This window comes from Botrytis sinoallii (assembly GCF_014898435.1).
Source record: "Botrytis sinoallii strain Bc 23 chromosome Unknown BSIN_001, whole genome shotgun sequence".
Taxonomy (NCBI): Eukaryota; Fungi; Ascomycota; class Leotiomycetes; order Helotiales; family Sclerotiniaceae; genus Botrytis; species Botrytis sinoallii.
The window spans coordinates 1,841,996-1,869,533 of NW_024066028.1; the positions used below are offsets into that span (position 1 = coordinate 1,841,996).

General features: G+C 44.5%; 3 protein-coding genes across 3 annotated transcripts; 1 reads left to right on the forward strand and 2 right to left on the reverse strand.

The window, feature by feature from the left end:
• Positions 1-11,767: 11,767 nt before the first annotated feature.
• EAF02_000386 (uncharacterized protein) lies at positions 11,768-17,161 on the reverse strand. The gene is made up of 3 exons (XM_038896434.1): positions 16,263-17,161; positions 12,414-16,152; positions 11,768-12,355 (listed from the first exon to the last, which is right to left on the reverse strand). The coding sequence occupies exons 1-3, from the start codon at positions 16,913-16,915 to the stop codon at positions 12,326-12,328; spliced, it is 4,422 nt and encodes a 1,473-aa protein (XP_038763293.1). The 5' UTR covers positions 16,916-17,161; the 3' UTR covers positions 11,768-12,325.
• A 5,440-nt stretch (positions 17,162-22,601) lies between these two features.
• On the forward strand, positions 22,602-24,549 carry EAF02_000387 (uncharacterized protein; the record flags this gene model as incomplete). The annotated part of the gene is made up of 6 exons (XM_038896435.1): positions 22,602-22,754; positions 22,877-22,913; positions 23,179-23,501; positions 23,869-23,936; positions 24,005-24,087; positions 24,152-24,549. The coding sequence occupies 6 exons, from the start codon at positions 22,602-22,604 to the stop codon at positions 24,547-24,549; spliced, it is 1,062 nt and encodes a 353-aa protein (XP_038763294.1).
• Positions 24,550-25,221: 672 nt separating this feature from the next.
• Positions 25,222-27,020, reverse strand: EAF02_000388 (uncharacterized protein; the record flags this gene model as incomplete). The annotated part of the gene is made up of 2 exons (XM_038896436.1): positions 25,222-26,437; positions 26,509-27,020. The coding sequence occupies 2 exons, from the start codon at positions 27,018-27,020 to the stop codon at positions 25,222-25,224; spliced, it is 1,728 nt and encodes a 575-aa protein (XP_038763295.1).
• Between the last annotated feature and the right edge of the window lie 518 nt (positions 27,021-27,538).

The window sequence follows — 27,538 nt, forward strand, 5'->3', positions numbered from 1 at the left end:
AGCCACTCCCCAAGTGTCGATCGGCTGGTATCGATCATATACAACATGATTTTGAATTGCCAAGTTATCATACAATCGGGGTTCTTGGATACAAATGATATCCATATCAGTTTCTCCAGTGACCTATAGGAAGATAATATGATTGGAGTATCCGCACCCCACATTTGCCCACACAATTGTGAGCCCCCTTCCCCCTATTGAGTTCGCACTGGTTGTGCGACTTATATAGGGGTGGTAGTAACTTCGTCAGCGTTTGATTCACTCCCCTCACTCATTTTAGAGTTGAGAAATAAAAAGGCTTTTTCAGCTATAACTACTATATTATAATTTACCCCTTTATTAACACAACGCGAAGAATTACAGCCCGGAGTGTAAATCGAACTGTTGAAGAGGCCCTTCTCTGATCGAGCCTGTTTGAATAATCGGTCCACCAGTTGCCATTCGTTCTCGTAGACAGTAATGCAGGCCCCCGGTACAGGGGGTCTGGGAATGACCACTTAAGGCTGTTTGGCTGGCATTGGAGCAGGTACCTTTCCCTTACATACTTCCTGAGTCTCCCTTCAGCCAGCAATCCTGACTTCTCTCACTTGTCGGTAAATAAGCCTGATCAGTTTTCCATTGACTGATCGTGGTGCCGCAGGGTAATTACTGTACACGGATCGGAAAGGTCCTAGACATCCCGCACATTGAGCATCGTTTTGGCATTGCTCATGGATCTTTCCGTCAATATATTTAGCAATCAGTTCGCTGCACCTAAAGCAACGAGCCGGGCGATAACACACATACAGATTACAGTATAGCTAGCACCCGTTGGAGTACTGTTGTGGTTGAGGGCGTCGCGATCTATCAAGGGGCTTCGAGTATTCACTGACATTAAATAGCCGGAATGGTTTTACTGTCTTCTTGAAACTAACAATCCAGTTGGCCCTCCCTGTAAAAGGGTTCACCCCATACTTAGAGACTCTGTATTGCATTGATTCCTCTCCTGCCTGCGCCTTGATCTCTTCTCGGATAATTGTGTCTGGGAGTGTTGTGAGCGCACCCAGCGTGTTGTAAGGGACCTGAGGCACAATATAGTTGTACCAGGTCTCCGCGACTTGAACATCATCCACACCAAGCGCAGTGATCAGCCGTATGCGATTTTCGTCTCGCAAGAGGTTCTTGCATTCCTCTGGCGTCTTGCATCCCAGGGTCCACCCCGTCCTGTTGCGATGGAGCGAGGGGATCAGTTCGAGCCTTAATCCAGGAACTGCTTCTATAATCTTCAGTCGCAGTTCGAAGGGGTTATTGGCGATCATCTGTTGCCCACTTCCCATCTTTATAAGGATCGTACAGCTGTTTCGCTCCCGTCGTTCGCGCTCCTGTATCGTCTCCGTCGTTTTGGGCGTGCTCGCCTTGGCGCCCTTCGGTGCCTGAGGCGCCCCCCCAGTCTTGAGCACATCAGTATAGGATTTAGCAGTTCCCTCTGGGGTTGCTCTTGTGATTGGTGTAGGGGTTCTCTGTGTAGGCCCGGCTTGTCTTATAGTCTTGATCATGCCATCGATGCACGCAGACCTCAGCGCGTCGGCGTGGCTCAGTTCCGTCTTGCTCAGGGTTTTAATGCACGCGTCGATCGCGCTCGCGATCTTTAGGGTTACTCGTCGCTTTCCGTCCTCCTTATAGAATTGATCGGTTATTGCTTTGTAGATAGACCGTGTGTTGTCATCTCCACTCGCTTCAGTTGTCGATGTGGTCGTCGTCGTCGTCGTTGGAGCGATTGGGTCGCGACCCGACGCGCTCGGCGGCGCGACAGGTCGCTCACGACCGCACATTGACGGTATCATGGTATTGTAAGATTCCTTCAATATGATTTGTTATAATATGTTGAAAAGCGCTGGGGACACTGTACAATGTTCTTTGTAAAAATAAAAAAAAAAAAATAAAAAAAAAAAAAAAATAAAAAAAATTATAATGTAAATTGGAATCTATAAGATATAAAGAAGCTATATTTGAAACAATTTCAGCATGGTTTTCAATATTTCAAATACGAATCGAAGAACAACATTATAAACTCAAGAATATATATAATATAAATAAGATAGAATATATAGTTGAAGAAATAAAATCAATATATATAATTATGGATTCTATTTTCAAATTGAATTGGAAGATTACAATAGGAAGGCAAGAATGAATAACTATATTGGAATGTATGAATGTAAATAGAGGTTCTTTACCTTCTATAATTATTTTCAAGGTTTAGAATATCAATATTGTATGAATTCTAACTAACACTTTTTCAAATTGGTATTTCTCAACAAACAATAGTGGGTGGACTTCTAATAGTTATGGCTTTGAATGGATATATAAGGTTTTTGAGCCAGAATCTCGAAAAATATTAGGAGATTAGTCTCGATTATTGATTATAAATAGTCATTCTAGTTATATTACAGGAAGTTTGATTGCTTTCTGTATTGAAAAGGAAATTGATCTTCTTATTCTATTATCTCATTACTTATATCTACTTCAGTTATTGAATATTGAAGTATATAGATCAATAAAGTGATATTATGTTCAAAAGATTGATTGATATTCTGTGACGGAAACGGTGTTGTAGACCACGTGGATCAGATCATGTGATGATCAGGTATTCATTATATAGAATACTCCGGAGCGGAACAACGATAACCGGATCGGCCGCAGGACCGATCACCGCTCCCGTGATCGGTACCCGAAGATCACCCAGTATATAATCCGATCTCTTCTCTACGAGAAGAGATCAGTTCTAACGGTAGATGAGGAGATATACACATTCTTATACTTATACCATTATTGTCCAATCATTCCCCTCCATCGTGATATGCTATTGTCCTGTACGATAGTTATGAGCCCGGTTCGCGTTTAAATACAGCTATCTTGCCATAGACCACTCTTGTGATCAAGAGTGGGCATATCACGATCCATATCTGAAAATCCAAATTTTCACTGTCCAAATACCCGGATCAATCATGTCAACGCAACATACACATCCGTCGGTATATCTTACCACCCAATCGGATTGGCCAGCCTGGTACGATGCTCTTAGGGTTAAATGTCAGCTAGAAGATATTTGGGATAAGATTGATCCTGAACTTCTATCAAAGACAAATCCTTTAGCCTCTCTCTCCTTAGAATCATCATTCGAAGTGATCGATTGGCTGACCGCAGCTCCACCTGTTCCTCCAACTCTCGAGAGCACTCGACAGGAACAGGACAGGGCCAAGCGGCACGCCTATGAGGCAGAGCTCGTTGAATACCATGCCAAGTACCCTGAACGGAAAAGCGAAGATGGGGATACAGAAATGAAGGAATCAACTGATCACCCAGTTGCTCCTCCGCCACCATCTGAGCCTGCACCTACATCCGTCGTCGATGTAATTCCCTTGTTTACTGCTCTTGATAGGTCATATCGTAATGAGAAAATGACATATGATGACAAGCACAAATCCTATCGACAAGTCTATGAATGGATCCAATCAACCGTTGATCCAGCTCATCTCATGGAACTGTCCTTCTCAAACAAGGGATCAAAGGCTCAGCCACTTCATAAGGTGGTCCTCTCGCTCCGTAACAAACTGGCACCATCCCACCAAGTCATTGAAATGATCGTTCAGTCCGAATACCGTGCGCTGATTGCTCAGGCATCCAGTGGACGAACTGATCCGGTCAAATGGTTTCGGGATTGGGGCATTGCCTACTCAAAGGCATCCGCATACAGACTTCCAGACACTCATGGACCATTAGCCACCCGCACTTTCCTCAACGCTGTTGGGATCAGGATGGCACCTTCGTGGGCTCAACGCAAAATCGATGAGATCGATGAAAAGATTCACTTAGGCCAAGAATGTCAGACGCTTCAACAGGTAGCTACGATATTCGGGGGTATTGTGAGCCGCGATGCTGCATTACCTAAGGCAAAAGGAATCTATGCTATCGAGCAGCCCAAACCACCTGTTCCGTCCAAAGGAATTTCACAAGATCAATCCAAGGGTTCCCACTCTGACAAGAACATTGGGAAAGCAAAATGTCCTTGCATGTCTAAGAAAGATAGACAAAGGCGCAACTTTCACAAATGGGATCCTGAGGATTGTAGCAAGGTGGAAATTGCTTTGACCGGGAAATGTGTTGATCACCCAAGTACAACTCTCTCCGCAGATCAGATCAAGGAGATCAGGCAAAGGATCATGAACGAGTGGAAGCACCTTCACAGCACTTTCAGGAGCAAGGGATGGATGAAAGGATCATCTTATGATACCACTCCACCTATTGCCAGAATGCCAGACAAATTCATAGGTGTTACCATGCTGAAGGTGTTCGCAACCAACTCGACTTCAAGACCAGAGTTTGAATTCTATGACTCTACCCTCCTTGATAGCTGTGGAGCATTGCATGTTGTCAACGATATATCTCTTTTGGATAACCAATCATACTATCAATCCTCCGAGGATGATCAGGTGGACTCAGGACTAGCATCCTACCAAGTTGTCGGAAGAGGCCAGAGAACGATGAGAGGCATTCTTAATGGTAAGGATCTGATCCTCACAGACGTCGCCCTGATTCCTGGTTTCCACGTCAATATTGTTTCCGAGGCACGATTGTTTAAACTAGGTTTATGGTTTAGTGGTTTCGATGCTACTCTACGCTTTGGGGACATGATGGAGAGTGAGGTATGTGCACAGTGTATTAGACACAGCAACCTCGTATTCTTAGAAATGAAGCCTTGTTCCTCTTATTCTCCTATTCCAATCTCAAATTGTAATCTCATGTGTCCTACTGCTTCTCGTAAGATCAACAAATCCTTTAGACGATCAAGGGACACCCCAATCCCAAGGAAGGATCAAGCAGAATTATGGCACGAGAGAGCGGGACATCTTGGAAAGGAAGCGCTTGAACACCTGGTATTTGCTGCGAGAGGAGTAAGGATCAAAGGCCCTCTGAGACAAGAATGCTCTGATTGTGCACGTACACACGCAAAACAGGTGATCTCCAGAGCACCTAGTGATCGTCAACCACCCAGACCTTTCTATAAGATACAATGGGACTTGTTTGACTTCCCTCGTGCACTCAACGGAGCAACATGGCTGTTGGTTATTAAAGAAATGTATAGCGGAAAGCTGTTTAGCTACTTCTTGGTAAGAAGGACCCATGATGAGGTGTTCCTGATCATCCAGAGTTACTTTGCCTGGGTTCACAGGAAGTACGGACTTTCGATTGTGGTGATCAAGCAGGACAACGACACCTCTGTCATCGGAATCATGGGTTACACAGCGTTTGAAAAATGGATTGAGACTGAGGGAATCGAGCTTGAGCTCTCCCCTAGCCATACTCACGAGACTAATGGAGGAGCTGAGCGAGCGGGGCAAGAGTTGGTAACCAAGCAAATCAAAATGCGGTTATCCGCAGGGTTGCCAACCAAGCTCTGGGCAGAGGCTATAATGGCCGCTACCTACCTCTATAACATTAGTCCCCTGAAGGCGAGATCATTCAAGTCACCGAATCAAGTGTTAGATGAGTGGTTCCGATCGTACCTGAAAGAAGGTGATCCGTCGCTCACTACCAAGATTACTGATGATCTTCGGCCTGACTGGAGTTCAACTTACAGATATGGATGCCGAGCGTACCCCTTGGACAAGGAACGCGAGGCTGGAGCACTAATAAAATGGTATAAGACGAATCCTCGAGCACACGTTGGGTATTTAGTTGGGTATATCCCTGGCACACGGATCTACCGCATCTGGATACCAACGCTCGATCGGGTTATTGTCTCTCGGAATGTCGTTTTTGATGAAACGTTTACCTATAAACAGGATTACTTTAGCCAACAGGTTAACGCCATGCCCGCGAATCAGCTGAGGCGATCAGCTAGACTGTTGGATATTACTAATCATGTAGATATGGATGGAACCCTCATCGAAAACGATGATAACGACACAGACACCTTTACCGTATTGGCAGGCCAGCTATCGTCCCTAGACTCATTCACCGCGCGCACTTCAGATGATCAATCATCTTCTTCACACTCTGAGAACTCTGAAGAAGGTGATCATCTGGGGGGTGGAAAGCAGAGAGTGGGCGAGACACTGAGCGAAGGGAAGTTCATCCGACTGTCCCCCGGACCACCAGACAGCTCTCCGGCGCCAGGAGATGGTGGGGACCCATGGCCACATATTGCTCCGACGCCAGGAGATGTGGATGGAAGACCGGCTTTTGCTACTCCTACGGATTACAACGCCCAAGTGCGGATAGGACATAGCGAGCCCGTGAATTTAGCTGCTCAGGAACAGGAGGTAACGGTACCTGATCCTGGGAGTTTCGTCGAAGAAGGTGATGATAGTTTGGAGGCAATGGACGCAGAGGACACAGGGGTTCCGACCGTAGTACTCAGAGCGGAGTATGAAAGTGACCCTGGCTCTCCATTGGCTGATCATTCACCCCACACCCGACACCGTGCAGGGCCTTCTCGAAAGGCAGTAGACTGGAATCCAAACCCGGAATACACTATAGAGGAGCTTGAGTCGCCAGAGCGATCATCTAGTCAGAAAGCAATCGAGCAGTCAAAAGAAGTTTCAATCTTTCAGGACGATCATCTCCGAAAGAGAGCTCGCAACATGATGATAGAGATTCCTAAAGTTAACCTGGACCCATCTCAATATCAGTCATTCACAGATGATCAGCTAGACCAAGCACGATTGAGTCCTCCTCGGAAGAGACGCAGGCGGAATGGTATATTCTATACCAACATTTCTGAGTTCGCCCGCTCAAGGATCAATCCTGGAAATCATAGTCGGATGCACAAATCCCTATATGATTTCCATTCTACCTTTTGGCCTAATCTCGAGGAGATCAAGGACCAAGAGAAGAAACACTTCTTCATAACAATGCATAATGTGATCGCCGCAGCGGTTGCAACGAAGAACGTTCAGCCATCCGATCCAATGATTCCAAACTCAGAAGATAATCCACGTATTCACCTCTCTCAAGCGCCCAAATGCCCAAGTCGATATCAACAGCTTGACAAGCACATCCTAGGACCGTGGTTCAAGGCTGATTGTCAAAAGGAGATCGATAACCTGCGTTCAAGGGAAACGTGGCGTGAAATAGACTCTGGATCAGAGTCTACCAAACCTATTCCACTGGTTTGGGTATTCAACTACAAAAGTGATGATCAGGGCTTTATCACTCGATGCCGATCACGTCTTGTAGTAAGGGGAGATCTACAGGAGAAAACTACAATCGAGAGCACATATGCAGCGACACTTGCGAGTCAATCGTTTCGTATCGTAATGTCTCTAGTTGCGAAGTATGATCTTGAGACCAAGCAATACGATGTAGTTAACGCTTTGTGAACGCACGGCGCGATCCAACTGGCAATCCTGTAGTATGCTTACTACCTGATGGATTCAAGAAACCAGGAAAGGATGTGATCATTGATAGAGCTTTGTATGGGCTCCGTGATTCACCATCCATCTGGTTTAAGGATTTCACATCAACCCTGAGATCAATTGGAATGATCGGATGCACAGAAGAACCGTGCATTTATTTCAACAAGGAGCACACCGTGCTAATTCTCTTCTTCGTCGATGACTTCCAGGTCATATATCATAAGAACAACGAACCTAGTGCTGCGAAGATCACTGATCAGATCAAGTCAGCTTACGAGCTCAAGGATCTAGGTGATACTAAGTGGTTTCTGGGGATCAGAGTTCTGAGAGACAGATCTGCAAAGAAACTTTGGCTAGCACACGACACCTATATTGAGAAGATCGCTAAGAAATTTAAGCTCAATAGAGGTAGTGCATGTACACCGCTGCCAATCATCGAATTTGTCAAGTTTGATGGAACAGCTGTCATATCAGTAATCAAGGAATACCAAGAAAAGGTAGGATCAGTACTGTACACAGCAATCACAATCCGCCTTGATATTGCATTTGCAGCCTCTCAGCTAAGTCATTTCCTTACCAATCCATCTCCTGATCATATGAAAGCTGTTGATCATTGTATCATGTATTTATGGAACACTCGCTTTTTATCCATAGAATACAGTTCCCAGCCAATCCCTCAACTTCTAGTATTCTCAGACGCATCGTTCGCAGACGACAAGGAAACCAGAAGATCATCTCAAGGGTATGTCATGTCACTCTTCGGGGGACCAGTTTCTTGGAAAGCATCACGTCAATCTACTGTGACCACTTCTACAACCGAAGCAGAATTGTTAGGTGTGGAACGAACAGCAAAAGAAACAATGGCCACTCTACGTCTTTTGAAAGAGATCGATCTTATGGTTCAAGAACCAGTAACCATTTTCTGTGATAACGCACAATCAATACGCCTAGTAGTCGGGGAAAACGAACGGATCACTACTAAACTCAGGCATGTTGATATACAGAATATGTGGTTACGTCAAGAATACGCCAAAAGAAGTTTCAATGTCACCTACTTACCCACTGCCGATATGACAGCAGACGGATTAACCAAGAATCTGTCTCGACAGAAGTTCGAGCGCTTTCGATCAATGCTCAATCTACAGGATATCAGTGCGCGGATCAAAGAGTTAAATTAAGAGGCCAGCTAAAAATACATTCATCTCTTCCTCTTGGCCGGAGATTGAACTCTTCCAGTTGACCCGGCACGCTTCCTGGCCTTTTCCTTTTCCAAGAGCAGATCGAGTTCGCGCTGCTTGTCCTCGGCAAGCCTCTTCGCTTCACGAGCCTCGTTCTCAAGACGTCGAACGAGGGCTAGCGACTTATCTTTGTCCACAGAAGTCTTCGGAACCGAATCCTTAGGAACATGCTTCTTGGTGGAAGAGTCCTTTCTCGTGAGATCGATCGTGGTGGCTTTACGATTAGCAGACTTGCGAGCCTCAGACTCTGCTAGGAGCTCTCGAAGGGTTCCGCGGAGCTTTTCCAGTCTCTAGCTTGGCTATCAACACCATGATCGATCGGGGGTGGAAGTAAGTACATACCTTTTTATCCTGTGCCTTGTAAGCATCGGCACAAAGTTTTCCCACAGAGACTATGGCATCCGAAGCGACCTCACACACGTGTGTTTTGCAACTCCAGCAACGAGTGCTCTTGGTGCGGCCGAGATCCTTGTGGCAATCACCTGAGGTCTTCGTTTGCCCAGAGACCAAGGACTTTATGCAGCCAAGACACGGACGATCGTTCACTGGCCCTTTGGTGAACTCGTCAGGTTGTGAGGACCGAGCTTTGGCAGACGCCCTTGGCGGATCACTTTCAGTCCTCATGTACTGAAGATCTGCAAGAGGCAAGTCGTCATCGGGATCACTATCGGAAGTACGGAGATCGTAGAACCCATGCTCATCGGGACTGTTGTGCGAGGGAGAGGGAGCGCGAAAGTAGCTGTCCGGATCGCGAGAAGGACGGTGCTTAGCAGGCGCGGCGGTGATCAACCCAGATCGGCCATCGAGAGGATTGGGGATTCCGAAGTCATCCGGATCCTCACACTTGATCTTGACCAGTTGGCAACCTTCCCTTGATCCTGCGGGAATCGCAATAGCCTCTTGAGAACCAGGAACAATCACTCCTTCCAAGTTATAGAAGGAACACAATTCAGGATTGTCACGACAAACTCCCGGGGCAGTACCACACAAGGCATGCTTTCGAGCGGACCATGTCTAGTTTCGAATCAGCACGTGGTCAACCCAGGGGCAATGACAATACCTACTTCTAGTGGGGCTACAGGCAGAGATCCTTGTTGTGTAGCAACAGGAACAGGAACAGGGGGAGTAACAACAACAGGGGCAAAAGGAAATACGGGGTTAATAGCACTTCCTAGTGGAGGGTGTTGGCGGGCTTGATGCATCCAAGCAAGGAAGGCAGCATAGTTGGGATCGGCAAGGCCATCATTCGACGGCAGAGCAGAAGGGAGCAGTTGAGGAAAACCAATCGAGGGATTTCCAGGAAGGTTTTCGGGAAGAAGTGGCTGCTGAGTCAACGGTCGATCAGCAGCAGGGCTCACAGGAGCAGGGACAGGATCAACGGTAGCAAGACCACTCGGACGAGCAGTCAATGGTGTTGCCGGAGGATTAGTCGCTGCCGGAGCAGGGGACCTTGGGGGTGGAAGTGAACCACGCTCAAATGCAGGTTCAGAAGAGAACTCATCATGAGTAGAAGGAGAAGAAGGAACAGCAGAGGGATGCTTTCTTGGCCGACCACGGCGCCCTGTCTTTTCAGGGTTTTTGGGCCGACCAGGACCACGTTTGTCAGGAGACGGGTGATCCATTCGAAAGGAAACAAAACATGATGGTGTTGATGTCTAGAGAAAGAAGAGTTCGAAGGAAAGGGCGTGTATTATAGATCACATCTGCCCTGCACGTGGGCAAGATCACTTGATCAGAGATCGCCTGGACCTCCTGAATGTCTCTGGCAACCTAACGCCACCATTGTTATGATCATCAATTCAATTACCCTATCCGGATAACAATGCTGACATTGCAGCATACATCCGCGGATACGAGGATCAGAACCTGTATTCTCTGTTTGTAACGGCAGATCAGCAGGCATACGTAGCGAAGTGAGGCTTCAAGAAAGCATCTACCCGCGATCCTTTGAAAATTTTCAGGCAATATGGTGGAAAATGAGAGATATCACCCCATAATGCCTGAATCAAACGACTTACCGACGGCTAGGGGCGCGTCAAAATTTCCTTTGTATCACACTCTCATACCGATCATATAGGGAATGGACATCAAAGCCCTGCCATGGTAGGGATAAGATGGTTTCATTGTATGATCTAGACCACATTGAGGCTCCAACAAGGCGCAACTGCGCTAATTTCCTTTGTTTGTTTATGCAGATCATCGCGATCTGGGGGGTGTGTGACGGAAACGGTGTTGTAGACCACGTGGATCAGATCATGTGATGATCAGGTATTCATTATATAGAATACTCCGGAGCGGAACAACGATAACCGGATCGGCCGCAGGACCGATCACCGCTCCCGTGATCGGTACCCGAAGATCACCCAGTATATAATCCGATCTCTTCTCTACGAGAAGAGATCAGTTCTAACGGTAGATGAGGAGATATACACATTCTTATACTTATACCATTATTGTCCAATCATTCCCCTCCATCGTGATATGCTATTGTCCTGTACGATATATTCTCAAACAGGAATACAATGAATATAATAATCTGATTGGGTATAGCTTTTTCAAAAGATAAAAAAAAAAGGTTTTAGTTATCAAAATATCAAAAGCGGATAGAAAAAAGCAGGTTTGAATTTATTTAGTTCTTATCAAGTTCTAAATAATCTTCTAACCCTACTTTTATTACCACTTTCCATTTCAAATACATTAGCAAACCTAGAAGATCTAGATCTCTCTTTACTTAATAACTCTTTCCCAAATAATATTGAGCTATAATAAGTAAATAAGGTATTCAATTCAGCTTTATCTATTAATAATCTATCTATTTTTTTAATACAAAGATATGCAAAACGAATAACTTATTAGATTGAAAGCTTAAATACTGAAAATACTATTCTTCAAAAGGAACTTTAAGAATATAAAGAGTTATTTGAAATATAAAAAAAACGAAAAAGTGAAAAGAGAATAAAATTAAAAGATAAATTTGTATTTAGTATTGAAAAAGTATTGAAAATTATCGAAAAGGCTGAACAGATATCCTTACCAAATAACAATATAGTAGATTATCCAAGCATCAAATTGATCAGGTAGAAAGAGAAATGGAAAAGAAAGAGGATAGTAATAATTCAGTTAGATCAGTGATAATTGTAGATTACCCTATAGCATATAGGACAAGGTCAAATAGGAAAATATGATTTTTGTGACCCATATCATGACATGACCCACTTCTAGTTAAGTTACGTTATATAATTCCATCCTCATTCCATTCAGACATCCAGATATACATAAAGATACATCTGCAAATCCCTCCACTAGTACCTCATCCTCAGAAGTACATTAAAGTTAACTATTCACTCATGAAGATTTCCTCCCATCTCATATCCATCCATCCACATTCAAATCATACATTAAATTCCAATTTCTCATCAACATAACCATGAAAAATACGTTCGTCTCCCTTCTCCCTTCTCATCTAAATGTAAATAAACCATCCATCCTCTAAAAAAAGATTCCACCCCGTAATCTATAAGCCGCTATAAATAAACCCCAAATTTTATGCAAGAAACGAATGAGCTTTGGTATCTAATTGCCATCAATGACAACCGAGTTCATATATGTATGTATGTAAGTACTATGTGCAAAATATTGTGGTATCGAAAAAAAAGTGATGCAACGCGATGCAAATCAATGCAATGTTTAACGACGATTGAAGTTGAGGTATCTCGACTATTCGTATTGTCAGTAAATATACTTGGGGAAGTGAGAAGAAAAAGGGGTAACTTACAGCCAAGAAAAGAATGATCAAATTGCTTCCAATGAATACCAAAAAGATACCCAAATCTCTCCATCTATTGCCAAAGTCCAATGCGAGTGGTTCGTAGAACTGTTCTCCATATTTGTAGGCACAGTATTCACAGGCACTTGTCGCATTGTCGACAATGTATCCGATACCTCCGCTTGAAAAGAAATTTTCCATGTACTTCCCGCATGTTTGACCTGCAGGAGCAGTGAAGCGACTCAATTCTGCAGAAGTACATTTCACTTCTCGACCTTGAAGCTCGGTGACAACCATTCCACCAATGAGACGAGTGAAAGGATCGAGTTGGTAGAGCCACGCGCGCCAGAACTTGGGAATTTGAGGCTTGGGAATGGTGACACCGCAGAAGAGAGAAAAGGTAATGATAATGAAGGGGTTGACAAGAGCGGAGATGAAGGGGGATGGGGTAAGAGCTGCGATCATTTGAGCGAGGGTTACGGAGAAGAGTTCTGTGATGAGAATCATGAAAAATTGGTAACCGGCACGACTAGACGATGTCTGGAAACCAGGCATATAGTAGAGCGGAAGGAAGAAACCAACAGCGCAAAGAATGGAGTAAGGCATCTCAGCTACAACCAAAGATGATGCGAAGGCGAATTGACTGTACATCTTCGAAGAAGCTTCTCGGTAGTAGATCATACGAGATAAAGCGTATTTAGGTTCGACTTGAGCGAGAATAAGTGCGGGAAGAACGGTGACCTGGAAGATGACGAATACACGATATTGCAATGAAGCCTTTGAATCGTCGAGATTCAAATAAGCAAGACCAGTGATAATGGCGACAATAACGTGATTGAAGAGACGAGTGAAACCGTAGTTGGGGGATCTCCAGAAAGCCAAGTTGGTACGTGCTTGAACGACTCTCAATTGATGCAACAATGGAGTGGCAAATTCTCTCTCGTCATCGTGAGTAGTTCCACCAACCTCAGCGAGACGTTGTGTCTTCATTTGAGAAATACGATCCTTGATGTTGGCAAGTTCAGGCGAGTCAGCAAAAATATCAGCCCAGTCACGATCTCCAATTCTGGGGGCTTGACCGGCACCAACAGCGTCAAGCATCCATTCGGCAGGGTTAGCATCAGAAGGACAGTCAGCTCCGTGTCTGTGGAAGTAATCGAGAAGTACGTGAGCATCTTTTCCAATGTCACCAAAGTAAACACATCTTCCTCCACGTTGAAGAAGAAGCAATCGATCGAAGTTCTCGAATAATGCTGCGTTAGGTTGATGGATAGTACAGAGAATAGCTTGTCCGGCGTTTGCTAATTTCTTCAAGAAACGAACGATGTTGAAAGCACTTTGAGAGTCAAGACCGGAAGTAGGTTCATCCAAGAAAAGTAACAATTCAGGCTTGGCAGCCAATTCGACTCCGATAGTAACACGTTTTCGTTGTTCGACAGCAAGACCATTTTCAGGATCTCCAATAATTGCATCGGCCATATCTTCCATCTCAAGGAGACTAAGAATTTCCTCAACGTAGGCGTATTTTTCGGCTTGTGGAACGTGGAATGGTTGACGGAGATCAGCAGAGAATCGAAGTGCTTCACGGACAGTTGCAGTGCCCTCATGGACATCAAGTTGTTCGGCGTATGAAGTTCCTCTTTGGAAAGAATTACCTGGCTTAATACCATCGACAAGGACATCACCAGAAATAACACCAATGTTCTTTCTTGAAGCCAAAACATCCAAGAGGGTTGTTTTTCCAGCACCTGAGGCTCCCATAAGTGCAGTCAATTCACCTGGTCGAACGTAACCGTAAATGTTGTTCAAAAGACGTAATTCTCCAGCTGGAGTTGGGACATCATAATTCAATCCTTCCCAAGTCAAGACAGCCTTTGAGCTGATGTTAATTTCCGATCCTTCTTCATCACTGTTTGTGGCACGACGTTGATCGCGCTTGGCGGCCAATGCATTGTTGAGCTCCTCGCGTTCCTTGTTTGGCTTCTGATAAACTTTCGCAGCGTTTCCGCCGGCACCGAAAGACACCCACTCACCGAGAGTTGCGTTTGTGAACAGGAAGCCGGCGATCAAAACAATGATGATACCGAAGTTTCTCCATAGTTCAGAAGGCTTGTAGGCAAATCCTTGTGTGATGTAGTCGCCACCTTTAACAATGTCTGATCCAGCAACACTACCGGCCAAGGTACAAACTTGGTGTTCGAGGTTATCGTAACCTGGACCATATGGCACAAGATAGGCACCAGTACAGGTCAAATTAAGACGACTGAACTCGTTCTCCATCAAAGCGGAAAATCCAAGACCAAGAGCATTAATCCAGTAAATCCATCTGATCCAGACCTTTTCACCTTGATATTGAATGAGATAACCGGATGTGATGACGAAAAAGGTAATAATCGTAGCCGCAAACTTAATCGCGTAATCAAAATCGGGGCAGAGACATCCGACTGTTCTGAAAAAGAGTGTCATGGCCAAGTAACCACAGAGAATGATAATGTAGAATGTGAAGAATGCACCAGCGTCTCTGACCAATCCGCACATGAAGTACACGATGATGGAGAATAACAAGATCTGAGCGGCAGCGAAAGCGGTATCGACGATGATCTGAGCAATCCAGAGTGCGGATGGACGATGAAACGTGTATGACCTGTGCTTGTTCACAATAGGTCTGCCCATCATAGTAGATGCCAATTCTGAAAATGCTTGGAAAGCATTGAACAATAACGATATGAAGAGTAAACCACCTCTGGTGAATGCACCAGCAGAAGTCTTGGGCAAATTAAGCCACACGGTACCCAATACAATAGCGACAGTAATACTAGTAATCCAACTAACAACCAAAGAGAACTTATCTTGCCACTTGATCAGATATTGTCTTTGCATCAAAGCCCAGATCTGTAAGTAGTAAGGAATAGAATACACAGAAGAGTTTGAAGCTCCCTTGCGTTTGCTGTCAGCTATTGCAACCTCGAAATCGTCATGAATCTGCTTGTCTGTGGCAACTTGTCTTTTGTAAGCGTCCATTTCCTCGCTCAAGCGAGTAGAGAACTTGGATTCCAAGAAAGCTTGGGCCAATGTCTCAGGACTGTGTGGAGAGTCTGCAGCAGAGCGACCAGTTGCATACTCGCGCTCGAACTCATCGGTGCAACCTGTTAAGAAATCAGGTGTAGTTTGACGGGGCTTCTCCTTGAAGCCGAGACCTTCAAAATAGGCTCTAGCTTCAGATGTTGGTCCAAAGTAGACTTCTCTTCCGTCATCAATAACCAAGACTTTGTCGAATTGCTTGTAGATGTTCTCACTTGCTTGATACAATGAAACAAAAGTTGTAGTCTTGTAGATGTTGGTCATGACACGAAGAGATTTCGCATAATCGAGAGCGGTTGAAGCGTCAAGTCCTCTCGTACTGTTATCCCAAGCGCATACAGTACCACTTGTGATCATCATTTCTGCAATGGACACACGCTTTCTCTCTCCTCCAGACACACCTCTAACGAAGGCATTTCCCACAATGGTATTCCGGGTGTGACTGATGTTGAACATTCGAAGAAGGGTGTCGATTACTTTTTCCTTAAAATCGGCCTTCGACATTCCGTGAGGGCGCTTTCCTGGGGTTTTGGTGTCAAGGGCGAAACCTAAGGTTTGGCCCACAGTAAGGGTTGGGTGATGAATATCGTCCTCTTGATTGTATACAGCTTCTCCCCTGTATTTCTTCGAGAATTCTTCGGCGGTGAAAGGGCCATAAAGTATCTCACTAAATGAAATTGTGAGTAAGTGTCTAATTATTTTTAAAAAGGAAAAAAAAATTGCATCTCGCTGTCAAATGCAATGTGCGAAGCTAAAGCAGGAAAAGGTTAGTCTTACCCGTCAACACCATTGTACCCAAATCTTTGGTTTGCAATAACCTTCAAGAAAGTTGTGCAACCAGATCCAGGTCGTCCAAGCACAAGAACCATCTCTCCAGGTTTCATTACACCCCTGAAGTCCTGCAAAATCTTTACTTCTCTGCCTTTCTTGCCTGCACCAAATATGTTCATTGCAGTCTCAACGACATTGAAGAAACTAACAAATGCATCTGGGAATGTCTTGACAAAATTCGATACACCTCCTGTTCCGCGAACGGTAAGTCCATCCCATACCACTCCGATATGCTTTGAACGAATGCCAGAATCTACTTCTGCCTGTCTGTTACCTCGGAGGGTGTTTTCCAAGTTGAATTGCTCCTCCTCGGCTTCAGAAATGGATTCTGCTGACTTCTCTACGTCCTTCTCATCGGTAGTCTTGGCCCTCGATCGTGTTCTGGATAATGCCTTGCTCTTGTTACTAATACCAGACAGCTCTCGCTGAAGTTGTGCGAACTCGGACTCTGCAGCTTTAACATCGATGCCCTGATTGGTACTGACGAAGCCATTAGGATTGGCGTTCCGTACATTTTCTCGTTGGGTTTCGGAGTCTTCAATTGATGCGCGAGCCGTGGTTGCGCTTAGAGACGGCGTCTCCTCTTTGTCTTTCTCCATGGTGGTGTATATCAATGATAAGGCGGCTGGCTAAACTGTGTATAATATAACAAATATATATAATTAAAACGGTAATCACTGAGCCAAACAGTGAATGCAATGTCCGCGTATGGACGAGATGTAAGAAGAAATAACAGAAGAATTAATAGGTATTAAGAGATGGATATAAATAATATTGAAGAAATATCCAAACAGTGGAAGGTTTTAAGATTCAAAAAACTTTTTGGGAATCTCGCAGGGACCTTCTTCATATATCTCACGATCTGAACAGCAAAAGGATAGAGTCCCACTCGGATTTAATATCAGATTGACAAGGTATCGATTAGCATTTTTCTGCATGGAAGGTTGAGGGCGCTTCCGCCGTGGCTAAGGATGGAATACTTGTCGATCTTCTGCAATCTCATCTTGCCTTGCCCCTTGGTGGATACATACGGAGTAAAGTAAGTTGATAGAGGGTACCGTATATGCACGCACATATGGAGTACTCTGTAGGAAATTGCCCCGGGCGGCGGGAAAGAGTCAATTTGCTCTCACCTGCTCTCAAGCAAGCATATTACTTACTGTACCCCATGTTGTCAAGCCACTGATGCAAAGCTCAGAGTCCATTTGGTGTCTTGGTGTCTTAGTATCTCGGTCCTCAAAGGCTCAAACGCATCCATACCGGCCGGCACTTAACTTTCTTTGTGTGCATCGATCTGAGCAGATGTGAGTCGAGATGAGTAATGGCCAGAGTGACGGTAAGTGTGTTGTCGCACGAGCACCAAGGGTGGCAGGTAGAGATTAGATAGTTTGAGTTTGAGGACCTATGGAGCAGTTGGAAAGCAAAGATCATTACTAGCTTCCTGGGTAATCACAGGTGTTCGTGGAAGAAAGATAAAGCGGCGCCACTTTTATCTTGATTTGGAGCAGCTGGGGAACTTTTGGTTGTTCCAGAGCAAATTGACTCGAGGTTCGTGTGGGGATTTTGAGTATTTGATTCGGGCTCCGATTAAAGCGGCGTGCACAGTATTTGCCTGTATTTGCGGCAGTTGTGGAATACGACCTTACCAATTGAAATTTAGCCGTGTGGCCAATAACGGTTAGGGAGACGGTTTGGACTACCCGATTAGTCAGAATACTTCACCACATTCACATTAATGACTCGAAGCTGGAGTTAAGGACCCTTGTCTCTCGGAGATAGGAAAACCTTTGAATGTCCGCAATGGATCCGCCAATATTATGAAGTGAGAAATATCCCTGACGTCTGTCAATGTCATCCATCGACGAAGTAGGGAAATTCGATTAAAGTTCAAACTGATGGGGACACTTTTCCCTTTTTTGCTTGAGAGGAGGAGGGTGGAAGGGAGGGGTGGGATTTCACATTGCGGTATATTATCATCCCTTGCTCAACGATAAACTTTGAACCGAAATATCCTTATATAGAGGATTTGCTGCACGGTTTTCCCGTTGAACTACTCTAGCTAGCTGGGTGCCTGGTAGTTAGTTCATGAACGTTTGCTTCGCCGGATGACTCTTCAGGTATTGGTATTGGTATTGGTATTGGTATTGGTACTGGTATTAGGGTTAGTATTCGTATTGCTATTGCTATTGCTATTGCTATTGGCATTCTTCATTGCCAAGTAAAACTTCAAGAGACTGCCGGGTAGACAATGACAGCCTGAGTCTTTGAATTATATTGATGCATACCGCAACTGAAGCTTGGACATGGTAGCCAGCCAGCCGCCCGAATATATCCTAATCTGATTGTCTGAAGCCGGAGAAACTCGATTCCCACATTGCCAAGTTGTTTCGTTGCCTATGGGACCACGGTGAGCTTTTCCTGGTGAGTTTCGTATCCACCGTGTCTTTCCATTCTTTCAAAACAAACAAAGAAGAAAGAAGAAGGGGAAAAACAATAATCTCGTATCGTCACACCGTATTTGGCAGCTCGAGCCTCACGTATCTTACACGGTACACGCTACACCATTGCAAGGGCCAGGCCAGCTCCCATCATTCCCCCCGTCTCTGAGGTTTTCGATATGGGTTGGGGTTGGAAAAGGAGATTCCTCTGTTGGTGTCTGTTGGTGTCTGTTGGTGCATCAAGCGGATTTACGGAGTGAAAAAGGAAGAAGTTGACTTAATCCATAATCATTTATGGATCCCCAAGATCACCATTGAGATTATCTTTATCAGTATTCAGGTATCTGCGGAGAGACATTTCCGCCGCATCCGTGGTCCAAAATTACGAAAAGCTTGCGAATTCCCACCATTGAGATTATCTTTATCAGTATTCAGGTATCTGCGGAGAGACATTTCCGCCGCATCCGTGGTCCAAAATTACGAAAAGCTTGCGAATTCCCACCATTTTTATTACAGAATTTCATCTGATTGACACGCGAATGTGTTGAATCATTTCGATTGATTACTAACATCAACATCGTTATCGATGGAAGAAGCCTCGCTCCTCTATCAATCAATGCTGTGAATAGCTTCACAATTTGCACTTGCTAAAAGTCTGCATCAAATTGAACTTGACGTGAAAAGACGATGAGAAAAAACACCTTACTTCAGGGTTTATCCAAATGTCTTGATTGTCGCAATTACTGAACCAAAAATCGCTGGACTGCATATCCAAAGGGAAATACTAATATTGGAACGATTTGCAACAATCGTCTTCAAATCGCAATACTCGATTCCCCAACAGAACATTATGTATGTGAAAGAGAAGATTTTGACAAAAGAGATAGATAACAAATGCACATTGATCTTCCATCTTCAAAATGGACGCCCAGGCATTACGAATTGTAGGTTCTATCTCATTCTCAACTTTGTTAGAGTACAAACCTCTATCTGGATATCATTTCTCTTGCGGGATAATGTCGATGTTCTCGAGATGATTCCACAAGTCCTGAGATGATCGCATGGAGAAAATTCGTTGTAGATCGCATATCTCAAGGAGGTTCTCCATGGGCGGTGAGAGGGTTTACCTGCCATATCAGTATTGGTTGTGTGCTAGGCACATAAATCACTGAGTACGCCAACGTTTTCTCCACAGCCATCGCCGTTTCATCTTCCTGTGTACAAAATCGATCATCTCGAGGATTTTTGCTCAAGCAGAAATGATCTCACATGGAAACAATTTGGAGATATTGCTACCATATGCACAATCCTGATTGACGCCACTCCCCTTGAAACTAAGCAAAAGTTTGCCAGTGTATATTTGATCGTGGGATTTGTTCCTACCATCCCTTGAATTTAATGTGGCTCTACTAAAAGCAATTGGTCTGTACTGGCCATCACATCTCACAACGTGGAGCAATGTGGCAAAAGGATTCCATCGAAGTGGTGCGTAAAGAATATTTTCTCAAGCTCAAGAGGAGGACTAGGAGGATTGAATGAAAACAAGGCTTGACTCCTGATTGAAGCATCCTAATACGCGAATGTAACAAGATGATGAGCAAAGAACGGGTTGAACGAACAAGTCTAGTGTCGAACCCTTCACGCTCTGTGCCTGCATACGGTCAGGACTTGAGTCTTCCACAACCCTCAATCAGGGAAGAAATCACGGAGCTAGGCTCCAGAAAACAAAACACAAAGCTATATTCTCACACTTCTTACAGCGAAACCTGTGTTCTCGATACCCTGGTGGATACCCGCATACATCTCACTCCGCTGTCAACGCCTTGACGGATACCGACTCATTTGCCACGCCTTTCACAAACCGCTTGGTGTGCCAACTCACAGTTTCAGATCCTTTGATCCATAGCTCTGATATTTGCTTGTGGGAAACCTGAAGACCCGGAAATACATCTGATCTATACGTGCTTGTACGATGTTGAGATCGAACTCAAATCACAATCGAGGGTGTACACAGCCGTAGCCAGCAGAACGTTATCTGCAGCTTGCGCGCATGGAAGTTGCATGGTGAGCACGGCGATGCAAAGTACACGTACGGCGTGTCCGGTACGGATTCTAGGTCCTCGGGAATCCATAACTTTCCACGCCTAGTGAACGGGTATACCATCACGGGATCTCTTGACCGCCGAAATCTGTGTGATACAACACTCCCGAGACGGTAAGACGGAGTTGCGAAAATTCCCCACTGCGCTTGCCACTTTCATCCCTGAGTTCTCATCATCTTCCTCTATTGCAGATAGAGAGATCTTCACTTTTTGGAGAGGAAGGTTCAATATCACAAGAAGCATCTCTGCTCAAAGCGCGCAAATAACCTTTCTGTACGACTCTCCTTGCCACTCGTGCGCATAGGAATCAGCCCACCCCAATATTATCAAGCGGACTTCGTGTCACCAAAGATGATTCCGGAATTACAAGTAGTACGGCCGATTGTACTATGTACATCCATCTATCCATTCTTTCAGCGCGCTCCACTTCTCCCTCACACACTATCGATATTTCACTCCAAATTTATTTTCACATCGTTAGTGAAGGAATACAATTCTCGTCTCGAGAACTCTCCATATTGTGAAGTATTTCTCCATCCCAATGCACACTTCCTTCCATCCATCTCTGCTAGTGCAAATCCGGAGCAATTTCGTAGAAGAATACTACGCTGTACTATCAAAACTCAAATCACAGATGCAAAATTATCGTGAGTAAATACATACATATCTAGTACCTACCAAAGTACCTAGTACCCCAACACAACAACGACCCATCTGTACTCCCCCTCCATCTCGTTCGTTTACATCCCCACGCGTAACGCACCTAAAAAGTAATACATGTACTATCCCGTCTCTTTCAGTCTTTCGGTCTAGTAACCTTATTATCACTAGGTACTGCATGTTTTCATTATCTGTATCTGTAACTATAGATGTGGATGTAAATGTAGATGTAGATGTATTTGTATTTGTATTTGTATCTGTATCTGTATCTGTAGCCTGCATATTCCGCATTGTCAAAACGTTATTGTAGGGATTAATGAGATTCTCGATGCGAGATTTAGATGCTTGGAGTATGTATGTATGTATGTATGTGATACATAATATTAAATGCATAGCATAGCATAGCATAGGGTAGGGTAGCACAGGATACCTAATAATATCCGCACCAAAAAAGCTTATTCATTTCATTCATTTCATTCCTTTACAAGAAACCCAAGAACAGGAAATAGAAAGGAGAAATAAACTTCGACGTACAAACTCCACGCTTATGAGATTGCGAGACGGGTTACCTCGATTTCTCTTACATACGTACACAGTACACCAGGTACAATTCTTCATGAGGATCAGAATGGGGGGGATTCGATCTTTGGTTACGCTGGGTAGATGGGTAGGTAGGTGTAGTTTAGAAGTTGGAGACTAATAGTGTATGGTGTGTAATATGCTCTTGAGGAATTTATTTATTTTATTATTAATCCATGAATCTATTAATGTATTTATTTCCCCACGGGGAGATCCCTGATTCGGGAGTGTTTATATGAGAGATGGTATCCTGTTTTCCTGGTGCTTGATTCTTGATACTTCTGATATCTGGATTTATTTCTATTTATATTTTATTTATATCGTATTATATCGTGTTCTGTTATCACGAAATCTCGACTCTTCTTCTTCCTCTTTCTTTTTCCTATTCCTATTCCATATCCACACACTCTCCCTCTCTCTCTCCCCCATCTCACCCACCAACCAAACATCAAGTCCACAACCCCTTCCCCTTCTCCCTCTCCCTCTCCCAAATCCCCCTTCAAAAAATGGCAGACCTTCAAATCCACGCCAATCTCGCTATCGCTGCACCTGCCGTCCTCATCCCCATCTGTACCGCCACAGTCGCATTACGAGTATATGCTCGTCATTTGAAGAAAGTCGGGTTGGGCGCGGATGATTATTTGATTATGGGGGCGTTGGTATGTATTACCTGTGTGGATGTGTAGATATTTGGGAATGGGTGGTTGAGATGAGATGGATGGATGGGATGGGATGGGATGGAATAAGTGGATGGATGAGGCTGATGATGTGGTGTGTGTAGGTCTTTGTAGTTGGGATGGGGGTTGCTATTATAGCTGGTGAGAAATAAATTTTTGTTTGTTTTTTGCGGAGGAGGTGATTTGGAATTGGGGTTGGGACTGAGGGTATAGGAACTAATTTGTGTATATGTTGAAAAGAGGTCGGACTGAAACAGCTTGGATATCCTGCCCCGGCGCCATCGACTCAGATTGGGAAACCGGATTCAAATATCGTACGTCTACTCATTCCTTCATTTCCCTCCCCCCATTTTCACCCCTCTAACCCCTTCATCCACACTCCCATTCTCACCCTCTCCACCCCTAGGCCTTCTGGCCCGGCGAGCTCCTCCAAATCCCGCTCTCGGCCTCGTCAAACTCTCCCTCATCCTCTTCTACCGCCGCGTCTTCACCCGCAACGCCGCTCCGCGCTTCAACATCGTCACTTGGTTTATGATCTTCATAATCATCATCTGGACTCTTTCCTTCTTCTTCTCCATCCTCTTTATCTGCGGCGGCGATTTTTCCGCTTACTGGACAAGTACCATTGTGGAGAAAGCCCACTGTGTCGATACGGATATGTTGCATAATGCGTTTGCCATTAGTGATGTGGTGACGGATTTTGTCATTATTAGCTTGCCAGTTCCGATGGTATGTGTGTTTTTATTTTATTTTAGGGGGTCGTTTTTGTGGAGGGAGAAAGGAGTCTCCCCTGAATAAGAAGCGATGCATGGATGAAGTGAGGCGTGGATTTATTTTCACTCTTCACTAGAAACTTCCTCACGCACATTCCATTTTCTGAATCTCTCTCAAAGTAGCCGATTCCTCCGGACAAACAGAAGTTTTGTTGCACGTCTGAATAATTAATTATCGTGAATTTGTTCGATTGAATTTTGCAATGATTGCGACATAACCAGTAGTTTTTGCGCATTTTCATCACATCCAACGAGTTTGCTTAGCTCTCCTTTCAACTATTCTCACTGCCAATCCAATCTCAATTTACTGACTGCTTATATAGATCTTCGGACTACACCTCACTGTTGCTCGAAAAATAGGTATACTAGCTATCTTCTCCTTGGGAGCGCTGTTAGTTGAACTTTTACCTAGCAGTCTGTTCCTATTCAAACAAATAAACTGACATCAAAATCCCAAAGCACGATCGCGGCATCCATCGTTCGCATGATAGTATTTATCCAAGCCACCGCCGTAAACTACGACCCGCACGCTGATTTTGAATGTACATCCCCCCCTCTTTCCTTCCTCCTCTTTCCCCCGCACCCAAACTAACCCCCTTCACCCAGTCATCTGCACCTCCGGTCTCTACTGGTCCCTCATCGAATCCAGCCTCGGCGTCATCGCCGCCTGTCTCCCGGCCCAATACGGACTCCTCAACACCCCGGGCGTGCAATCCCTCGTCGCCTCCGTGCAATCCGCCATCTCACTCCGTTCCATGCGCTCCAGCTCGCAACATCCCAGCCAGTGCGACGCGCACGATTCGCAGCGCAATCTGTACGGCAATATGGATACGAAGATGGAGCCGTGGACCACGGCCCATGGAAGCGAGACGCAGAATATTATTGCGCATGCGGAGGGGCCGGCTAGGTATGAGCGGGAGGGAGAGTTGGAGGAGGGGGGGTTCAAGGGGAAAAACGGGATTGTGGTGACGAATAGTTTTGAGAGTAGGGAGGGGTTGGCGTAAGGAGGGACTGGTTGGAGATTTTGGTATGGAGAGTTCAGATTGGAGAGTAGAGGTTGGTTGTTGAAGAGATGTAATTTAGGTGGCTTGAGTTATATTGGATGTGTGACTTTTGCTCTTGGATATCCGTGTTGCGATTAAGAAGAGGAGAAAGTTATTATTATTTTGATGCGAGGTTGTACTGTATAGTTGTTATTTGGATAGATTATTGATGTTTCATTCCTGTGTATCCCAGTTTGGAGTGAACACATCCATTACCCGTGAGAACTATCTGATAATCCGAAAACCATCATCGATCTGAAGGTCATTAGATTCTGAATCTTCGAAGGTAGCTCATCAATTTTGAAACAGAACAAGGCCATTTGGCAGGTTCAGCATCCAGAACGATGCGATTGTTGATTTCTAAAACGACTTCTACAGTCACGAATCTCTCGCTATCGGACCCCAGTATGAATTACCCAACACACTTAACGCAAAAGATCTCATGCTGGAAGACTTTTTTTAAAATCATCGCTTGTCATTATTTCATTTAAAATAAAGAGGATATTGATCCACTTGATCCCCAATACCTTCCGAAAGCCCAATGTAACTATTCCCCAAGACCAGCCTTGTACATCGCATCAGCATCCGTTGTAAAATAGAGAGAGCAGTCCGGATACTCCCCAGGTTTCTTATCTAAACCTCTCTCTCCTCATCATCATTTCCCTCGACATACAACCTTTTCACCAAAATTCTCATTCTCCTCTCTGCTTCCTCGATTCCCATTGTCTCTTCTTCCTTCGTATCTTTCTTTTCATTTACGTTACCCACACTCAAAGCCTTGTTCTCTTGACTGCTATTCTTCTCTCCTTGTCCCACGCTGCTTCGCACCTCCTGGCTAATACCTGTTTTCCCCTCTATAGAGTCATCCTGCCAACTTGGCATGAACCTCTTCGAACGGTTAATGTCCTCAATCTTAAGCACAACAACCCATTCTACCTTCTCAGCCTCCAACCACCACTCAATCTTCTTTCCCTCTCTCCACCACTCTCTCCCTTTGAAATCTCCCACCTTTTTCCACCACTTCCTCCTACCAAATTCCATGTCCCTCTTCATCTTCAAACTCTCCTCTAAACCCATAATTCTCGGTCCATCGAAAAGTCCGCTTGGCTCTCTCGCCTCTATCGCTTCGATCGTATATCTTCGCACGATATTTTCACCATGATCAACATCATGACCCCCTCGATAAGAATCCAAAAGTGTTTTTTCCGCCTTCTCTCCCAGTCTATTGACAATATCCCTCAAGTAATCCTCTTGCATTTGTCTCTCCACATCTCCACCTGCTTTGATTTCCATCCTCATGCTACATCCATACATTTTTCTCCTTGCCGCATCTTGAAATCTCTGTCTGATTTTTGAAATTTCGGCAGGATGTAACTTATCAGATGACAGTGACCATTCCTCCATAATGTATTCTCGCCCGGTTGGCCATACCTTAAGGTCGCACCCAGTCAACATCCACCAATCTTGCTTTATATGGGCAGGTACATGGTGGAGAGTCCGTGTCTCGTAGTGGATTTTGTTTCCCGTATTCTTTTCCGGGTTGGTTGAAGTTGTATCATTTACTGCAGTTTTTGCGGAGGCAATGGAAGGTGTGTATTGAGGTGGTGCTTTGGAATGAAGATAATGAAGAGAAATAGGTTTATCATTAGTCTCTCCCATCCTGTCGATGAGTTTCTCATCGCATTCCTTCGCTAGTATTTCATGCTCTTTTCCTCGAACACCAATCAAGGCAAGATATTGTTGATAACCAATCCGATCAAGACTTTCGTATGTCTCTTCCAACTCACTGACTAAAAGTGGTAAACGACTCAGATCGGACATATTTGAGGGCAATAAATAAGCTTCTCTACTATTCTTATTTCCAGATTTACAAGAGGTCAGCTCCAGGTTATGCAAGTATGAAAGTGAGAATGAACATACCCAAACGCTCTGAACCATTGCGCCCCTAAACCGAGCCCCATGCATGTCATGCTCACGTCTTCTAGTTTCTCACAAAATTCTTTCATCTCATCATTCTTTGACACGTTGGGAGTCTGACCTTTTTCGAACATTCTCATCAGTGCCATCACATTCTTGCTGCAGCTTAGCGAAGCCTTGAATTTTCCAATCAATAGCTCCCGGACTTCCTTGCTGAATGTTATTTCTTCTGATTCGAAAAGTGATGTGGCTATAGTAGTAAAAGTCAATTGATCAAACAGATCAGTGATCTGGTCTTGCTCATGGTCGGGCAAGTTGATCCAGAATAACCTCGCCGCGGAAGTGCTGATATCTTTTACCAGCTCATGAAGAGATGTAGATAAAAAAGTGGTTGAGGGAGACACCTGGAAAGGACTTGTCGGAGAAAGAGATAAATCACCATTATCTGGCATTGCTGCAGAGGAAGGCAAATGACCAAAGTCTGACATAACCTTTTCATCAGAAGAGGAAGTCATACTTATGAAATATTGATCCAGATATCTTGGCTTTAACTATCGAGTCCAGTATCGTTATGTCGTGGTAATATCCTGATATCCCGTCGTCAAAGAACAAACCAACCCAGGAAACCCAGGAACCCAGACCCTCTTAACCTTCCTTCCACACACACTCGCCAAGAAAGCACGCTAAAGAATCATGCCATCAAAAAAGTCAGTACTCAAAAATCATGCAACAAACAAACAGTGAATACACCTAACGGAGAGCCTCAGCAGATTGCTTCTACAACTAACAAGAATCGCAGACCCACCTGGGCACTAACATAGGTACCATTATAAGGCTGGGCAAGACCCATCTCAACCATTGCCCCACATACGATCCTCATAACACGGTCACCCCGAAGGATCTTAAATAGGATTTAATTTTAGAATGGCAGCGATGTAATTATACTTCTTCATTGTTTATACAGTGAAATCGTATTAGAAAGGGGGGTAGGATATTTCCAGCCTGTTGATTGCCACTACTAAAAATACATAAA

Excerpts from the sequence above, each read along its gene's own strand:
- EAF02_000386 (XM_038896434.1), bottom strand. The coding sequence starts at position 16,915 with ATGGAGAAAGACAAAGAGGAGACGCCGTCTCTAAGCGCAACCACGGCT. Across the intron at positions 16,153-16,262 it reads GGGTACAATGGTGTTGACGG|TGAGATACTTTATGGCCCTT; the intron begins GTAAGACTAACC and ends AATTTCATTTAG. Across the intron at positions 12,356-12,413 it reads TGATCATTCTTTTCTTGGCT|TCGAGATACCTCAACTTCAA; the intron begins GTAAGTTACCCC and ends CAATACGAATAG.